This window comes from Pogoniulus pusillus, chromosome 31 (genome assembly GCF_015220805.1).
Source record: "Pogoniulus pusillus isolate bPogPus1 chromosome 31, bPogPus1.pri, whole genome shotgun sequence".
Taxonomy (NCBI): domain Eukaryota; kingdom Metazoa; phylum Chordata; class Aves; order Piciformes; family Lybiidae; genus Pogoniulus; species Pogoniulus pusillus.
The window spans coordinates 8,821,132-8,833,929 of NC_087294.1; the positions used below are offsets into that span (position 1 = coordinate 8,821,132).

Genomic DNA, 12,798 nt, shown 5'->3' on the forward strand with positions numbered 1-12,798 from the left:
ATACCAGGAAGAAGTGCTGCTGTTGGCAGCCTCGTTGGAGGCTGCGTTTGTGAAAATTGCATGAATCACAGCAAGAACATGTCTCACTAATACTGTTGCAGTGTGGGCAATTCAAAATAACTAGTTTTAGTGATAATGACCCCAAAAAAAATCGATCAAACAATAATAATAAAAAAAATCCCAAACATAAAAGAATGCCACCAAAAAAAACCCCACCAAACTCACAACCTTCTTGAAATTAAGAAGATTAAACCGAGAATCCATGTGTTCATGAAGTTGTTTTCAGTTTTCTTCCAGTTGTTAACCTGTTTTTCAGTTCAGTAGATGAGTGTTGCAGAGCTCTCAGCTAGTGAGCTTTGAAAGCAGCGGGTACACGTGCTGCAGCCGTTGTGCTTAAGCCCCAGCCAAGGTGAGGATGAGTAGCAGCCTCTCTGCAGCACGTTAACTGGGTGGCAGCTTGTTGTACTCTCCAATGTTCCTATTCTTCAGATTCCCAGAGTCTGAGCTCATTGTTCCAAAAGCCTGTAGTTCTCCATCTGTGGTTAGAGGAAGTATATAGATGCCTAAATTCTGATATGTGTCTTTAAAACAGTAGTTCTATTGATAACAAACAGAACTGTAACAGAAATATGTTTAAAAATAAAATTTAAGATGAAAAACATAGAAAGAAACGAGGAAATTGCTACCATGTATGAGAATCAATGGCAAAAAAGTTTGTGGTGTGAAATCATCCAAAAAAAGGGATAATTGTTGTGCCACATTTGGAGCTTGGGGAGCATTTGTGGTGTTCATATACAAACACAGAAGTAAAAAAGTCTTGTGCTCTGTGGGCACAGTGACTAAGTGTGAGCCTAGGCAGGGGGCAGGTAATGTTTTGCCTTTCCTTCAAAAGACATCCTGGGTCTATGGGGAGTATTGGAAGGTAGTCCGTGGCAATCAGCAAATATCAAACCTTAAAAGGTAAATTTTTGTGTAGGTAAAAATCAGCTTCTGCAAAGGGCTTAGGATAGTAGAAAATATGATAAAGAATTCTTGTAGTCAAATGCATATTTACTGTCAAAGGTGGTGTCAGATTACAGGGGCTATGTTAATTAGCTTGTTTAAACAGGCTGTAGAAGCTATTGACTGAGCACTGCTTTTTCCCAGCTCCCCAACCCCGCACCCTTAACTGAGCTTGCTTCTCTTTCTTTAGCCATGTGAACTCTGGCTTGACTTTGTCTTTTTGTTTGATAAACTATAGACTGACAAAAAAGAAAGAGAGAGAGACCATTTCTCATCCTGCTTCTCAGCCAGTTTTAAAGGCGGTCATTTTTCTTCCAACCCCAAAGCTAGATCACCAGCTCCCTCTCCAGTTTGGTAAGCCAAGTACCTGCCTAGCTGGGGGTTAAGCTATAGGCAGCCCTGATTGTTCTGTGAATTAAATGTGAAACATTGCACACTTAATTGGTAATTTAGGTGTTTCCTCTCTGCAACAAAAACTGTCTTGCTTTAGAAAAACATTACTACTGCTTTGAGGAAAGGGAAGGAGGGAGAAGATACCTAGTTTCTTTCCTCTTGTCTGGGCTTGGTGCTTACGCATCCAGAGAGTTGTGAGAGCAGTACTTTGTATGAAAGCTAATCAGCTGCTCAAGCAGTCCTACCTGATTGCAAGGAAATAGAGAAGTTGTTTTACTGTTAGTTATTGTAGTTGTAGAAGTGATATGTAGGTGGTGTCCAGCAGAGCATGTCTGTTAATGATTGGCACTCTTTGGTTACACAGGCATGCATCAAAGTCTTTGCCTTTTTTGCCTGGCACACCCAAGCAGATAACTTCCCCACCTGGTTCCTCCAAAGTTTCCTCTACTCAGGCACGTCCTCCTTCTCCTGGCAACATCCGGCCAGTCAAAAAGGAGGTCAAACCAGAGACTGAGAAGAAAAGACCAGAAAAGGAAGCTGAAAAAGCTGGTGAGGAGAGGACAGAAGAGAGTAAAGGAACTTCAGCAAGTGCTGGAGAATCTACAAGCGAAGAGCTCACTGTCCAAGCAGAGCTTGCTCAAGGTAAGGAGAGAACCTCCTTTACATTATGGAATGTCTAAGAATCTCTTCTATCTTCCTACCCTTTCTCTGCAACAACATAATTTTCAGTACTTTTCTATCAAACATTCTTCAGAACATTCTTGCACATGTATGCCATCATGAGGGAAGTGTAAACAGTTGCAGCCCTCTTGCTTGTAATAGTCAAAACAACATGCAGGTCTGCCTCACACAGTCTGGCTTCACATCCCCTTCTTTGTCCTTTTGGATGGGGATATCACACAGGGTGCAACCCTGCAATAACATAGAGATTTACCTTAACAGATGGATGCATCTGTTGCTGTGGGCATGTAAAGAAGTGATTACCATGTTAGCATGAGCTTTCACTGCTGATAACCTTTTTGCATCTTTCCTTTTTAGGAGAAAGCTTCCTTCTAAAAGGATTTCAGGGATTTGCAAAGATATCTTTGCAAATGTTTACAAGTTCCCCAGTACAAGTGAAACAATGCAATACTTGTTTGGGTTAGCTCTGAAGGAAGAGAGGCTTGAGTGCTTTGCAGAGTCAGCCAATATCTGAGTTTGAAAGAAGGACACTTAGTATGGAAACAGGCTATGTGTGATAAAGATGCTCAGAAGTGAAGTAATTTCTGTTCACAGCAGAGAAATTGGTGGAGAGAGATAGAAGAGAAGGAGTGGTGAGTGGCACTTCAAACTGGATGTCTTTCACCGAAGCCAGAGAAGATGATGGTTCAGACCAAACATTTGTGACCTCAGGCTAAGCATTTCACGTGTGAGATTAGAGGGCAGGCTTTGTACTCCAAATAAAGGCTCAAACCGCCAAAACTTAGCCACTAGTTGAGTGCAGGAATCTAGAGAGAGACAAGTGTAGCATTCGGGATTAGAGGGACATTGCCTGCAACACAGACCTAGGAGAAGCCGAAAACTTAATTGATTTCTTCAGTTCACTGCATTGGCCTTTAGCCTGAGTCACTCAGCTACCTGCCAGCTGCTGTAGTCACAGGAGCCAGGTCAACAGGTAATGATCACTGATGGAGCTACTTATAGTATTGTAGGCAGATCTCACATGACTTCACTAATAAAGTTTTAAAGGCATTTTGGGTGTGCCTGTGCAAGCTGTTGTCACATCTTTTCTGACAGCAGGGCAGGTGTGCGTTAAACAAAGTAGTTGTTATGCTGCCAGCTTCAGCACCTAAGGCAAGAAGTGAGGCCCAAGCAGCACAAAGCTGTTCTGTTTTCAGGAGTGACAGCCCTGCCTTTGTCAATATTAGTAAATTAAAAGGGACTGAGGTGCAAGAGCTCTCTCATTATAGTGTTTAACTATTAAAAAGGCTCTCTGGTATGTTTCTGATCCAGACTGTAATTGTAGTCACATGTTTTCTTACCTTCTGTATCCTGAACTACTAAGAGTATAGCTTTGAAGGGGTTCTCAGGCTTTAGGGTGATCAGATTACTTATGTCTTTATATCTGACCATCCCAAAATTTTTTTGAGTTCCCAGCAAACATGTTGGAGATTAACCGAGGCCTAGACTGTTCCCTGTTTGATAATGTGAGAGAACAGTGCTCTGGCTAAGGCTAAACTGTCCCAGCTTCTCTCAGGGCTAGAGAGCAGGCCCTGTCACTCTTTAATTTACTGGTGTAATTGTATCATTTGAATTCAAAGTGAAAGCCCTGAAATAGTTATAGAAAGACCTGCATAGAGGTCAGCACATGTGACCATTCATCAGAGAACAAGCAGCTGAATTTGTGTTTGTATGCATAATGAGATGAAGGAGAGGGAAATCTGTCAGCTGTCAGTCAGGTGAGGAAAATGCTTTAATATCTCAAAGAGAGGCTAGAAATGTAGATTTAAAATCCCCTCCTGGCAATTCCTGATGACTTAGCTTACATGTGTCTTCCCAAGATCAGAGCCTGATTCCATTGACAGTTCAAAATATCTGTGTCTGTACAAACAAGTTTTCCTTCCTACCTGTTTCAGCAGCCAGCCCATCCCAACCTCCTGCTCCACCAGTTCTTTCTCCACCACCAGTCCCCACAAAGACCTCTGCAGGCACAATGGACCCTGAAGAAGCAACAAGGCTGTTGACTGAGAAGAGGCGCCTTGCCCGTGAGCAGCGGGAACGGGAGGAGCAGGAAAGGAGGGAGAGAGAAGAGCTTGAAAGGTGATTCTAGACTTCTGCAATGGAGAAGTTATGTTTCTAGCAGCTTCCTAGCACCTTGTTCTGTTGTGTCGTGATGTATGAAGTGCAGTACTGAAATTCAGGAGCTGGGAGTTGCTCCCCAAAACTAATTTTCCTCCTAAGATATTTCATAGGCAGACATAAGCAGATCTGTAAAGCTAAAACTTATCCCACAGAGTGCTTTAAAATAGGACAGAAGGAGAGAACAGATCCTTGTTGCAGTGGTTCATTGTTTCCTCAGACATTAACAGAGATTAACCTATACCTTGAAGTTAGAGACCTCTGCACAGCTGTTTTCAAGCTTTGTGACTGGCACAATGTCTCTTACTTTGAATTTAAAGATCCCTACCATGGATGGTGCTCAGGTGTCAGCAGCTGTGACTTAAACCTCTTTGTTTGCTCATTTGAGATCAAGACTTCCAGCAGTTTTGCAGGGTGATTGGTGCTATCTCATTTACTACTAGCAGATGAGAAGCCATCTGAATACTAATGATTGTAACATAAATTGAGCACCTTTTTGGAGGACTGCCATGCCTCTGGAATTTGTTGGCATTCTTTCACAACACTGCTTAATGAAGGAACAAGGCAAAGCCAGTTAAAATATCTTCACTTACAACATGGTCCCTCTAAAAAAGAGTTTTAAAGAAAAAAAATCACAGTGGCATAAGAGTAGTGTGGTGATTAAATACTAAAACAGAAAGACTGAAAACAGAAGGTAAAGAATAATCAGGTTTCACAGTAAAGGGAGTTTTCAGTCTCTGTGCAGTGTCTTTATAAATGAACTTGAAAGGAGTTGTGGCCTGTGAGATAAAGCTGCTCTTCAGTGAGATAAAGAAGTTCTGAAGAGATTCAGATGTATCTTACATCACCCAGATACAAAATAGAAGCTGAATTGCAGTACTGCTAAGCACAAAGGAATGCATATAAGGAAATGATCCTAACTTATGTGGTGGTACTGTCTGGGCTATTTATTTCTAAGGGAAGCAGTTTTGTTTGAAGTTGAGTATCTGAAGTACCATGTGAGTTGTGATCAGCAAAATAAATGAACTGTTACAAGTTAGTAGAAGAGCAGAACAAAATGAAGAGGTCATTATGTGCTATCCAAAGTGAATCCATGTCTTAAATGTTGAGCTTTATCATTTTTGAGGTAGTAAATTCAGTAAAACTAGGAAAATTAATGCAGACAGCACAGAATCACAGAATTAACCAGGTTGGAAAAGACCTTTGAGATCATCAAGTCCAACCTGTTAACAAACACCATCTAATCAACTAAACAATGGCACCAAGTGCCACATCCAGTCTTCTTTTTTTGAACACCTCCAGGGATGGTGATTACACCACCTGCCTGGAAAGCCCGTTCCAATGGCCAGTCACTCTTTCTGTGAAGAATCTTTTCTTAGCATCTGGCCTAAACCTCCCCTGCCACAGCTTGAGACTGCACTTCTGTTCTGTCACTGGTTACCTGGGAGATCACAAGTATAGAACAGCTCCTGTATGCAAATCTACTAAATAGATGAGGATTCTTCATCTAGGAAGACTATCTGCTCTAACAGGGATTTGATACTTTAGCTACAAAGTCCTAAATAAATGTAGTAACATCAAAGGTGAAGGGGAAAAGTTATTCAAACCTATGACACAGAGGAAGCATTAGTTGAGGTTAGGTGGCACCACTCAAATCTCAAGATAAATTTAGCTCTGGAAATGTAGACTATTTCAAAATAGGATGAAATGAAATTGCAGAAAGTCCTTTGCAAACTATGCTAAGTCATCAGTACTGTTTGTGATTCAGAAGGTGTGCAAGTCATACATTGGTGAAACCAGACACAAGCTGGAGAAGTATTGCTGTTGCCTTGCAGGGTTTTTGAATTTCCTGTAGCCCTTCACCTTTGGCCCCTGCTGGAAGCAGAACAGACAATGTATGAACTAAACAGCAGTGCAGCCTCAATCCAGCTGCTCTGCAGTGCTGGTGGTTTGGGTTAGGAATCTGGTGGTTTGATTTTGATTTTTTTTTCCCTTACTTTTCTTATGCTTGTTTCATGATTGCAGGCAAAAGAAAGAAGAGCTGTCACAGAGGATAGCTGAAGAAAGAGCACGGAGAGAAGAGGAAGAAGCTCGCAGACAGGAAGCAGAGAAAAAAAGAAAGGATGCGGAGGAGGAGCGAGAAAAGGCGGAACGGCTGCGCCGGCAGGCAGAAGAGAGAGAGCAGAAGGAGAGAGAAGAGCTGGAACGCATTCAGAAACAGGTGTGCTCCCCTCTGGGAATTCACATGCCAGTTTGGCTGGCACTGAAGCTGGTGAAATAACATCTCTTATGCAGCACCTAGATTAAAGGGATCTTTAAAATTTAAGTGCTGTGTATATAGGACAGAGTTTATTCCATAGAGTGGTTCAAAGAGTAAAGATGTGATGGTTTGGGTGTTCCCCACCCCTCCACACTTTAGAAATCACCCAGACCAGACTCAGCCAGCTCTGGAAAGATGAATGAAGCTTATATTTACAGCTAGCACAATATACAAGCAAATATCTACAGCTATAGACAGAAATAGACAAGTTAAAACAAGCAACACAGAGACACAACAGCCCTCCCAGAAACCCAAGTCCCCAGGAGGGGCTCTTAACCACTCCTCCACCTTCCCCCTACCCCTCTCAACCTTACCCCAGTCCCAAGGAAGAATGGAGGTTCAGCCAGGGGGTTAGGAAGCAAAGTGGATTAGTCCCAAAATGGAGGGTGAGGTTAGAGAGTAAGATGTAGCTCAGCCAGCAGCCCAAGTGAGAGTGGAGTGCCGAGTGTCTTATCTATGTCTTGACTTACATTTTTATGCATCTCAGCAAGCCTATGAGGGAAGTAGACATCATTCTTCTTTTGTTTCCACAGCCTGTAATCTAGTTCTTCTCACCAAAACATTCTAGCCTGCTTCAAGCTAGCACATTGACAAAAACTATGTAGTAGGGAGATGAGTTTTGGGTTTGTTTTTCTCCCTGTATGATTTATTTACAAAATGAAACATAGAAGAGGTTCACCTCAACGTGAGAAGAAATTTCTTTACAGTGAGGGTGACAGTGTGTATAAATGTCTGAGGCGTGGGTGTCAAGTGGATGGGGCCAATCTCTTTTTGGTGGTGAGCAGCAATAAGACAAGGAGCAAGAGCTACAAACTGGAACACAGAAGGTGTCACCGCAACATAAGGAGAAACTTCTTTACAGTGAGGGTGACAGAGCACTGGAACAGGCTGCCCAGAGAGGTTGTGGAGTCTTATTTTCTGGAGACTTTCAAATCCCACCTGGATACATTCCTGTGTGGACTACCCAAGGGCATCCTGCCTTGGCAAGTAGGTTGGGCTCGATGATCTCTGGATGTCCCTTCCAGCCTCTAAGGTTCTGTGATTTACTTACAGAAAAATCCTTTCCTGTCCTTGAGAGATCACAATGGAAAAGTTAGTGGAGTTGTATTGGAAGGTTTTAATGAGTGGTGTTACACCAGAGAATGGTCTGTCCCCACTGTTAGAAGAAGTCTGGGTGCCAAAGTAACTAACTATTCAGAGTGTTGGAGGCATTGCCCAGGATTGCTGTTGTGTTGAACAAGTGAGGAGTAGTGGCTTTTGATCGCTTGAATCAAGTGGAGAAGAGCCTTTACCTGATACAGGCCTGTTATCAGAGCAGCTACTCAAAAGACATAAGAGTAAATAAATCAAAACACAGTTTTTCAAGTGTTCTTATATTTGATGGCTGTGCTGTTGGTTTATTGACTTCAGGAGAGGCTACGATAAGCACTTTGGCTAGGATTCTGTTCATCTCACACATGCTTGCTCTTCTTAGGTGCATTTTCTCTTCCTCCAAAATGCAGTATTCAGTCTGCCTCATAGGCATTTGTTTTTTACTTCTGGTATATAATGAGATGTATGTTTCTGAAAATAAATGTTTAAAAGATTGTGCCTAGTGAATATCCTCCAAAACTGCAGCTTCCTTGGTAAGAGGATGCATTCTGCTTTTCTGAAGTGCTAAAGCGGGGTACACCTTCCCCCCAAAAAAATAACAGTCACAGGGCCAAGTGGGTTTGGATGTTACAGCCATACCAAGTGAAGTGTTGTAGTAGTTCCATGATACAACACTGTCGCTGTCGGAGAGCAAGGCCTCTCTACAGTATATTCCAGACAAGTTTTACATTTAATGTAAAAAGCAGGAATGGAAAGCTTGTGCAAATGCATCTGTTTCTATTTGTCCTCGGTCTCATTAAGCAATGAATCTGTTTGCCAAACAAAATATTCTACTGCTTTTGTTTGATTCTCAAAACCATCTACCACTCAAAAGAGTAATCTCTTTAACACTTTACTGGCTGCTGTTCTAATGCTGAAGCTAAGGAAATGTATTCCTTATTTTTTGTCTGATGTGTTTTCATGCAACATTTAGGTTGGAAAAGACCCTCGGGATCACAAAGTCCAACCAATATCTCTACTCTACAAAGTTCAAGCACCACATCCAAATGACTTTTAAACATATCCAGGATTGGAGACTCAACCACCTCCCTGGGCAGCTCATTCCAATGCCTGACCACTCCTGCTGTGAAAAATGTTTCCTACTGTCCAATCTAAACCTTCCCAGTCACAGCTTGAGGCCATTCCCTCTTGTTCTGTCACTAATTACCTGTGAGAAGAGGCCAGCATCCACTTCTTCCAGTGTCCTTTCAGGTAGCTGTAGACAGCCATGATGTCTCCCCTCAGCCTCCTCTTTTTCGAACTAAAAGCCCCAGCTCCCTCAGTCACTCCTCATAAGATTTATTCTCCAGGCCCTTCACGAGCTTTGTTGCCCTCCTCTGCACAGACACAATGTCCTTTGCTTAGTTACACATCTCTTAATGATGCACAAAACATGGAGAATAATCAAGAAATCTGCACTTCAGTCTGAGAATCATAGAATCAACCAAGTTGGAAGAGAACTTCCAAGATCATCCAGTCCAACCTAGTGCCCAGCCCTATCCAGTCATCTAGACCACGGCACTAAATGCCTCATCCAGTCTTTTCTTGAACACCTCCAGGGATGGTGACTCCACCACCTCCCTGGGCAGCCCATTCCAATGCCAATCACTCTCTCTGCCAACAACTTCCTCCTAACATCCAGCCTATACTTCCCCTGGCACAACTTGAGACTGTGTCCCCTTGTTCTGTTGCTGGTTGCCTGGGAGAAGAGACCAACCCTCAGTTTGTTGGTGACTTGAAGTTTTTTCCTAGGGTGTTATAGATATGCATAGTTAAGCAGATATCAGCATAAATTTACCCTTAGATAGTAAATTATTTCTCAGTTCTTTTTCCTTTACCATCAACTCAGAAAGAAGAGGAGGCTCGCCTACGGGAAGAGGCAGAGCGGATTCGATTAGAGCGTGAGAAGCATTTCCAAAGAGAAGAGCAAGAGCGCTTGGAAAGGAAAAAGGTAACTCAGTCCATGCAGAGAAACTGTAATTAATTTTGCTATAGCAGTTTGCTTGTACCTCAGTTGTAGGAAGTTACCCAGGACGTAAATATACCCTCAGAAAAGCTGCAGACCCCGTCTGCCTGATATGAAAGTGAAAGGAAAACTGCCAACAGTAATAAATCATTGCTACTATTCTGGCAGTAAGCTGCTGCACCTGATAAATGGCAAGGAGTTGTGGTTTGGGAGAAATAGTCTTAATTTAATGCCTGAAAACATTATTTTGCCCTTTTGCTTTTCATTGCAGAGGCTTGAGGAGATCATGAAGAGAACTAGGCGTGTAGAAGCTGTAGATAAGGTCAGTGCTGCTACATAACAAGACTAAATATTGGGCATGTTTCACTTCTTTAGTGCTGTTTTTAATTTACAAACTGTGCTTCCTTTGTAGAAAACCAATGACCAGCAAAATGGACATATATCAAAGGCAAATAGCACTGGTGAAGCAGGTACTGTGTTTAACTGTCCCCTGACCAAGCAAGGGAATACATGCCTCCTAAGCACAATAGTCTGAGACAGAGGTCTGAACCTTGGCTGTGGTAGTTTGAGGGTCCCAGGTTTCCTTAAGAAGACCAAAGAGGTGGGGTCCAGCCCCAGGAAATGGATGTGGTCATCCCCAGAAACCGTAACTTTGTTATTCAATCCCATAATCCTGCTATCATTTTATAAGTGAGCAGCAAAGTAAAATCTTGCTCTTTTCTACCCCCCTCATTGTCTCCCATTAGGCTATAAATTGTGCTCAAACTTTGCTGTGGCCTTGAAGGCCACAGACAGGTTTACTGCCACCCCCCCACCCCCCTCCCCCCACCACACACACACACACACTGCTGCACCACTTTAATCTCTCTCTTTTCTCTCCCTTCCTTTTGGATTTCTGGAAGCAGTCTCATCTGTGGTAACTATGTGGGAGTAAACCTGCCTGCAGCCTTCATTGCAGGCTGCAGCAAACTTCCAGCTCTGCAATAATGGCCTTCTTGGGCCTAACAGGAGACAATGGAGGGGAAGAAAAGAGAAAGATTTGACTTTGCTGCCCATTTATAAAGTGATAGCAGGATTATGGGACTGAATAATAAAACGATGATTTCTGGGGACAACCAGGTCCATCCCCTAGGATGGGACCTTTGTCTCTGTGGCCTTCACAGTAGTGAAACAAAATCCATTAGTTTGTGCCATTTATTACGGAATCACAGAATTGTCAGGGTTGAAAGGGACCTCAAGGGTCATCTACTAACAATTGCCCTGCCACGGGCAGGGTCACTGTCCACTAGATCGGTTTGCCCAGAGCCACATCCAGTCTGGCCTTGAAAACATGCAAGGATAGGGCATCCACCACTTCCCTGGACAGCCTGCCCCTGTGTCTTACCACCCTCATGGTGAAGAACTTCTTCCTAATGCCGAATTTAAATCTACTCTCCTGTAGCTGGGATCCACTGCCCCCAGTCCTGTCATTACTCAGTACCCTAAAAAGTCCCTCACTACCCTTATTGTAGGCCCCCTTCAGATACTGGAAGGCCACGATAAGGTCTCCTTGGAGCCTTCTCCTCTCAAAACTAAACAGCCCCGACTCCCTCAGTCTTGTCTCCATAGGAGAGATGCTCCAGCCCTCTGATCATCCTCCTGGCCTTTCTCTGGACACATTCCAGCACATGCATGTCTTTCCTGTAATGGAGGCTCCAGAACTGGACCCAGTACTCTAGTTGGGGTCTCATGAGAGTGGTGCAGAGGCAGAGAATCACCTCTCTCGACCTGCTGGCCACACTTCTCTTGATGCAACCCAGGGTCTGATTGGCTTTCTGGGCTGCAAGTGTAACAGAATCACAGAATGGTCAGGGTTGGAAGATTGTATCCTATTTGGCCTCTGCTTTCAAGTAGGATAAAATCTGCCTTTTCCGGGCAGAACCTTCTTATGCCTTTAAATCCAGTGTATTTTTTCTCATGTTCCACTTGTAGAAGCACTGAAACCTGGGCTGATAATATCTTTCATGCAAGAACTGCCAAATATCAGACTAAGACATTTGGTGTAAAAGACTTCAGGCCAAGCATTTAGAGCTTAGCAAACCAAAAGCAGCTGAAGGAGAGTCTCAGATAGGTTTTGGGTAACCAAGATAAGTATATCCCTGTGATTATCACAGCAGATGCTGGTATGGGTGGTGTGCAATTGCTTCCTTTTACCAAGCTGTGTGTGAATTAGTGTGGCTGTAGATGCAAAGCAGAAGACTGTAGTTGTACTTTAAAGGAACATCCTGAGGAAGGCCAGTAGCATCTATCCTGTGGTACTTGGATGATGCACAAGGATGCTCTAATTTTGTGTTGCTCTTTACAGTACTTTATAGCAGCGATTTGGCACTTGTTGAAAGAAATATTCTTTCTGTGGAGACTTTTCATCCTGATTTTCTTTTGGGTCACAGTCCATGATCATCACAGCAACCAAGAAATACCAGTGTGTGAAATTGATGATTTCCTGGTGTTCTCCTATTCCATTCTCCCTTGCTGCATGAGAAGTGCCAGCATAATGTTCTCTCAGATATCAGCCTGTCCTGACCACTGATTTGTATGTTGGGATTGTGTACATCATTGTAAAATGTTTATTGTCCATAAAGCAGTAGTTTTGAAATCTGTGGCCTTTACTTCTAACCTGAAACATTGCTGATGTGCCCTGGACAAAAGAGCAAGGGAGGGAGGGTTGTGGGAATTTTGTTTTTTGAAGTGTAGCTTGCCTTGACTGTGCTGTTTTTTGTAGGGCATGTTTTACCCTAATCTGCAGGTAGATGGTGTGGCTTGCTTTTGTGAATATCTGTTTTCTCTCTCTAGTCATAACCAGTCCTGCATCAACCTTGGAACCTGCAGGAGGATCCCAGCTTCAGCTTGGAGCACAGTCCCCACACAATGGGACACCTGTCCCCTGCTCACATGTGATTGCTTCACATCAACCCCCTCTAAGTGTGGACAGGTAAGAGCACTGCTAAGTGCTGGGTGATATTTAGAGGAGAAGAGTGACTAGAGTAACAAATTCTTTTCTGGGACAGCAACTTAGCAATTGTCCTAGTTTTGCCCAGGACAAAAGGACAGAAAGGTATTTTACCCCAAAGGAGTAAAATATAAGCACTTGCACAGAACCAGGGGCTAA

At 43.1% G+C, this 12,798-nt stretch overlaps 1 protein-coding gene across 6 annotated transcripts in view; it reads left to right on the forward strand.

Annotated features, from left to right (window-relative positions):
• Window positions 1-12,798, forward strand: part of MAP7 (microtubule associated protein 7) — a 135,162-nt gene that overhangs the window by 111,706 nt on the left and 10,658 nt on the right. For 5 of the 6 annotated variants that reach the window (XM_064169119.1, XM_064169121.1, XM_064169122.1 and 2 more), the window contains 8 exons: window positions 1,241-1,356; window positions 1,760-2,037; window positions 4,011-4,194; window positions 6,259-6,454; window positions 9,534-9,635; window positions 9,922-9,972; window positions 10,063-10,120; window positions 12,483-12,621. In XM_064169119.1, the coding sequence (XP_064025189.1) occupies window positions 1,241-1,356; window positions 1,760-2,037; window positions 4,011-4,194; window positions 6,259-6,454; window positions 9,534-9,635; window positions 9,922-9,972; window positions 10,063-10,120; window positions 12,483-12,621 (1,124 nt within the window). The remainder of the gene's footprint in view (window positions 1-1,240; window positions 1,357-1,759; window positions 2,038-4,010; window positions 4,195-6,258; window positions 6,455-9,533; window positions 9,636-9,921; window positions 9,973-10,062; window positions 10,121-12,482; window positions 12,622-12,798) is intronic. The other variant, XM_064169117.1, reaches the window with a different exon arrangement.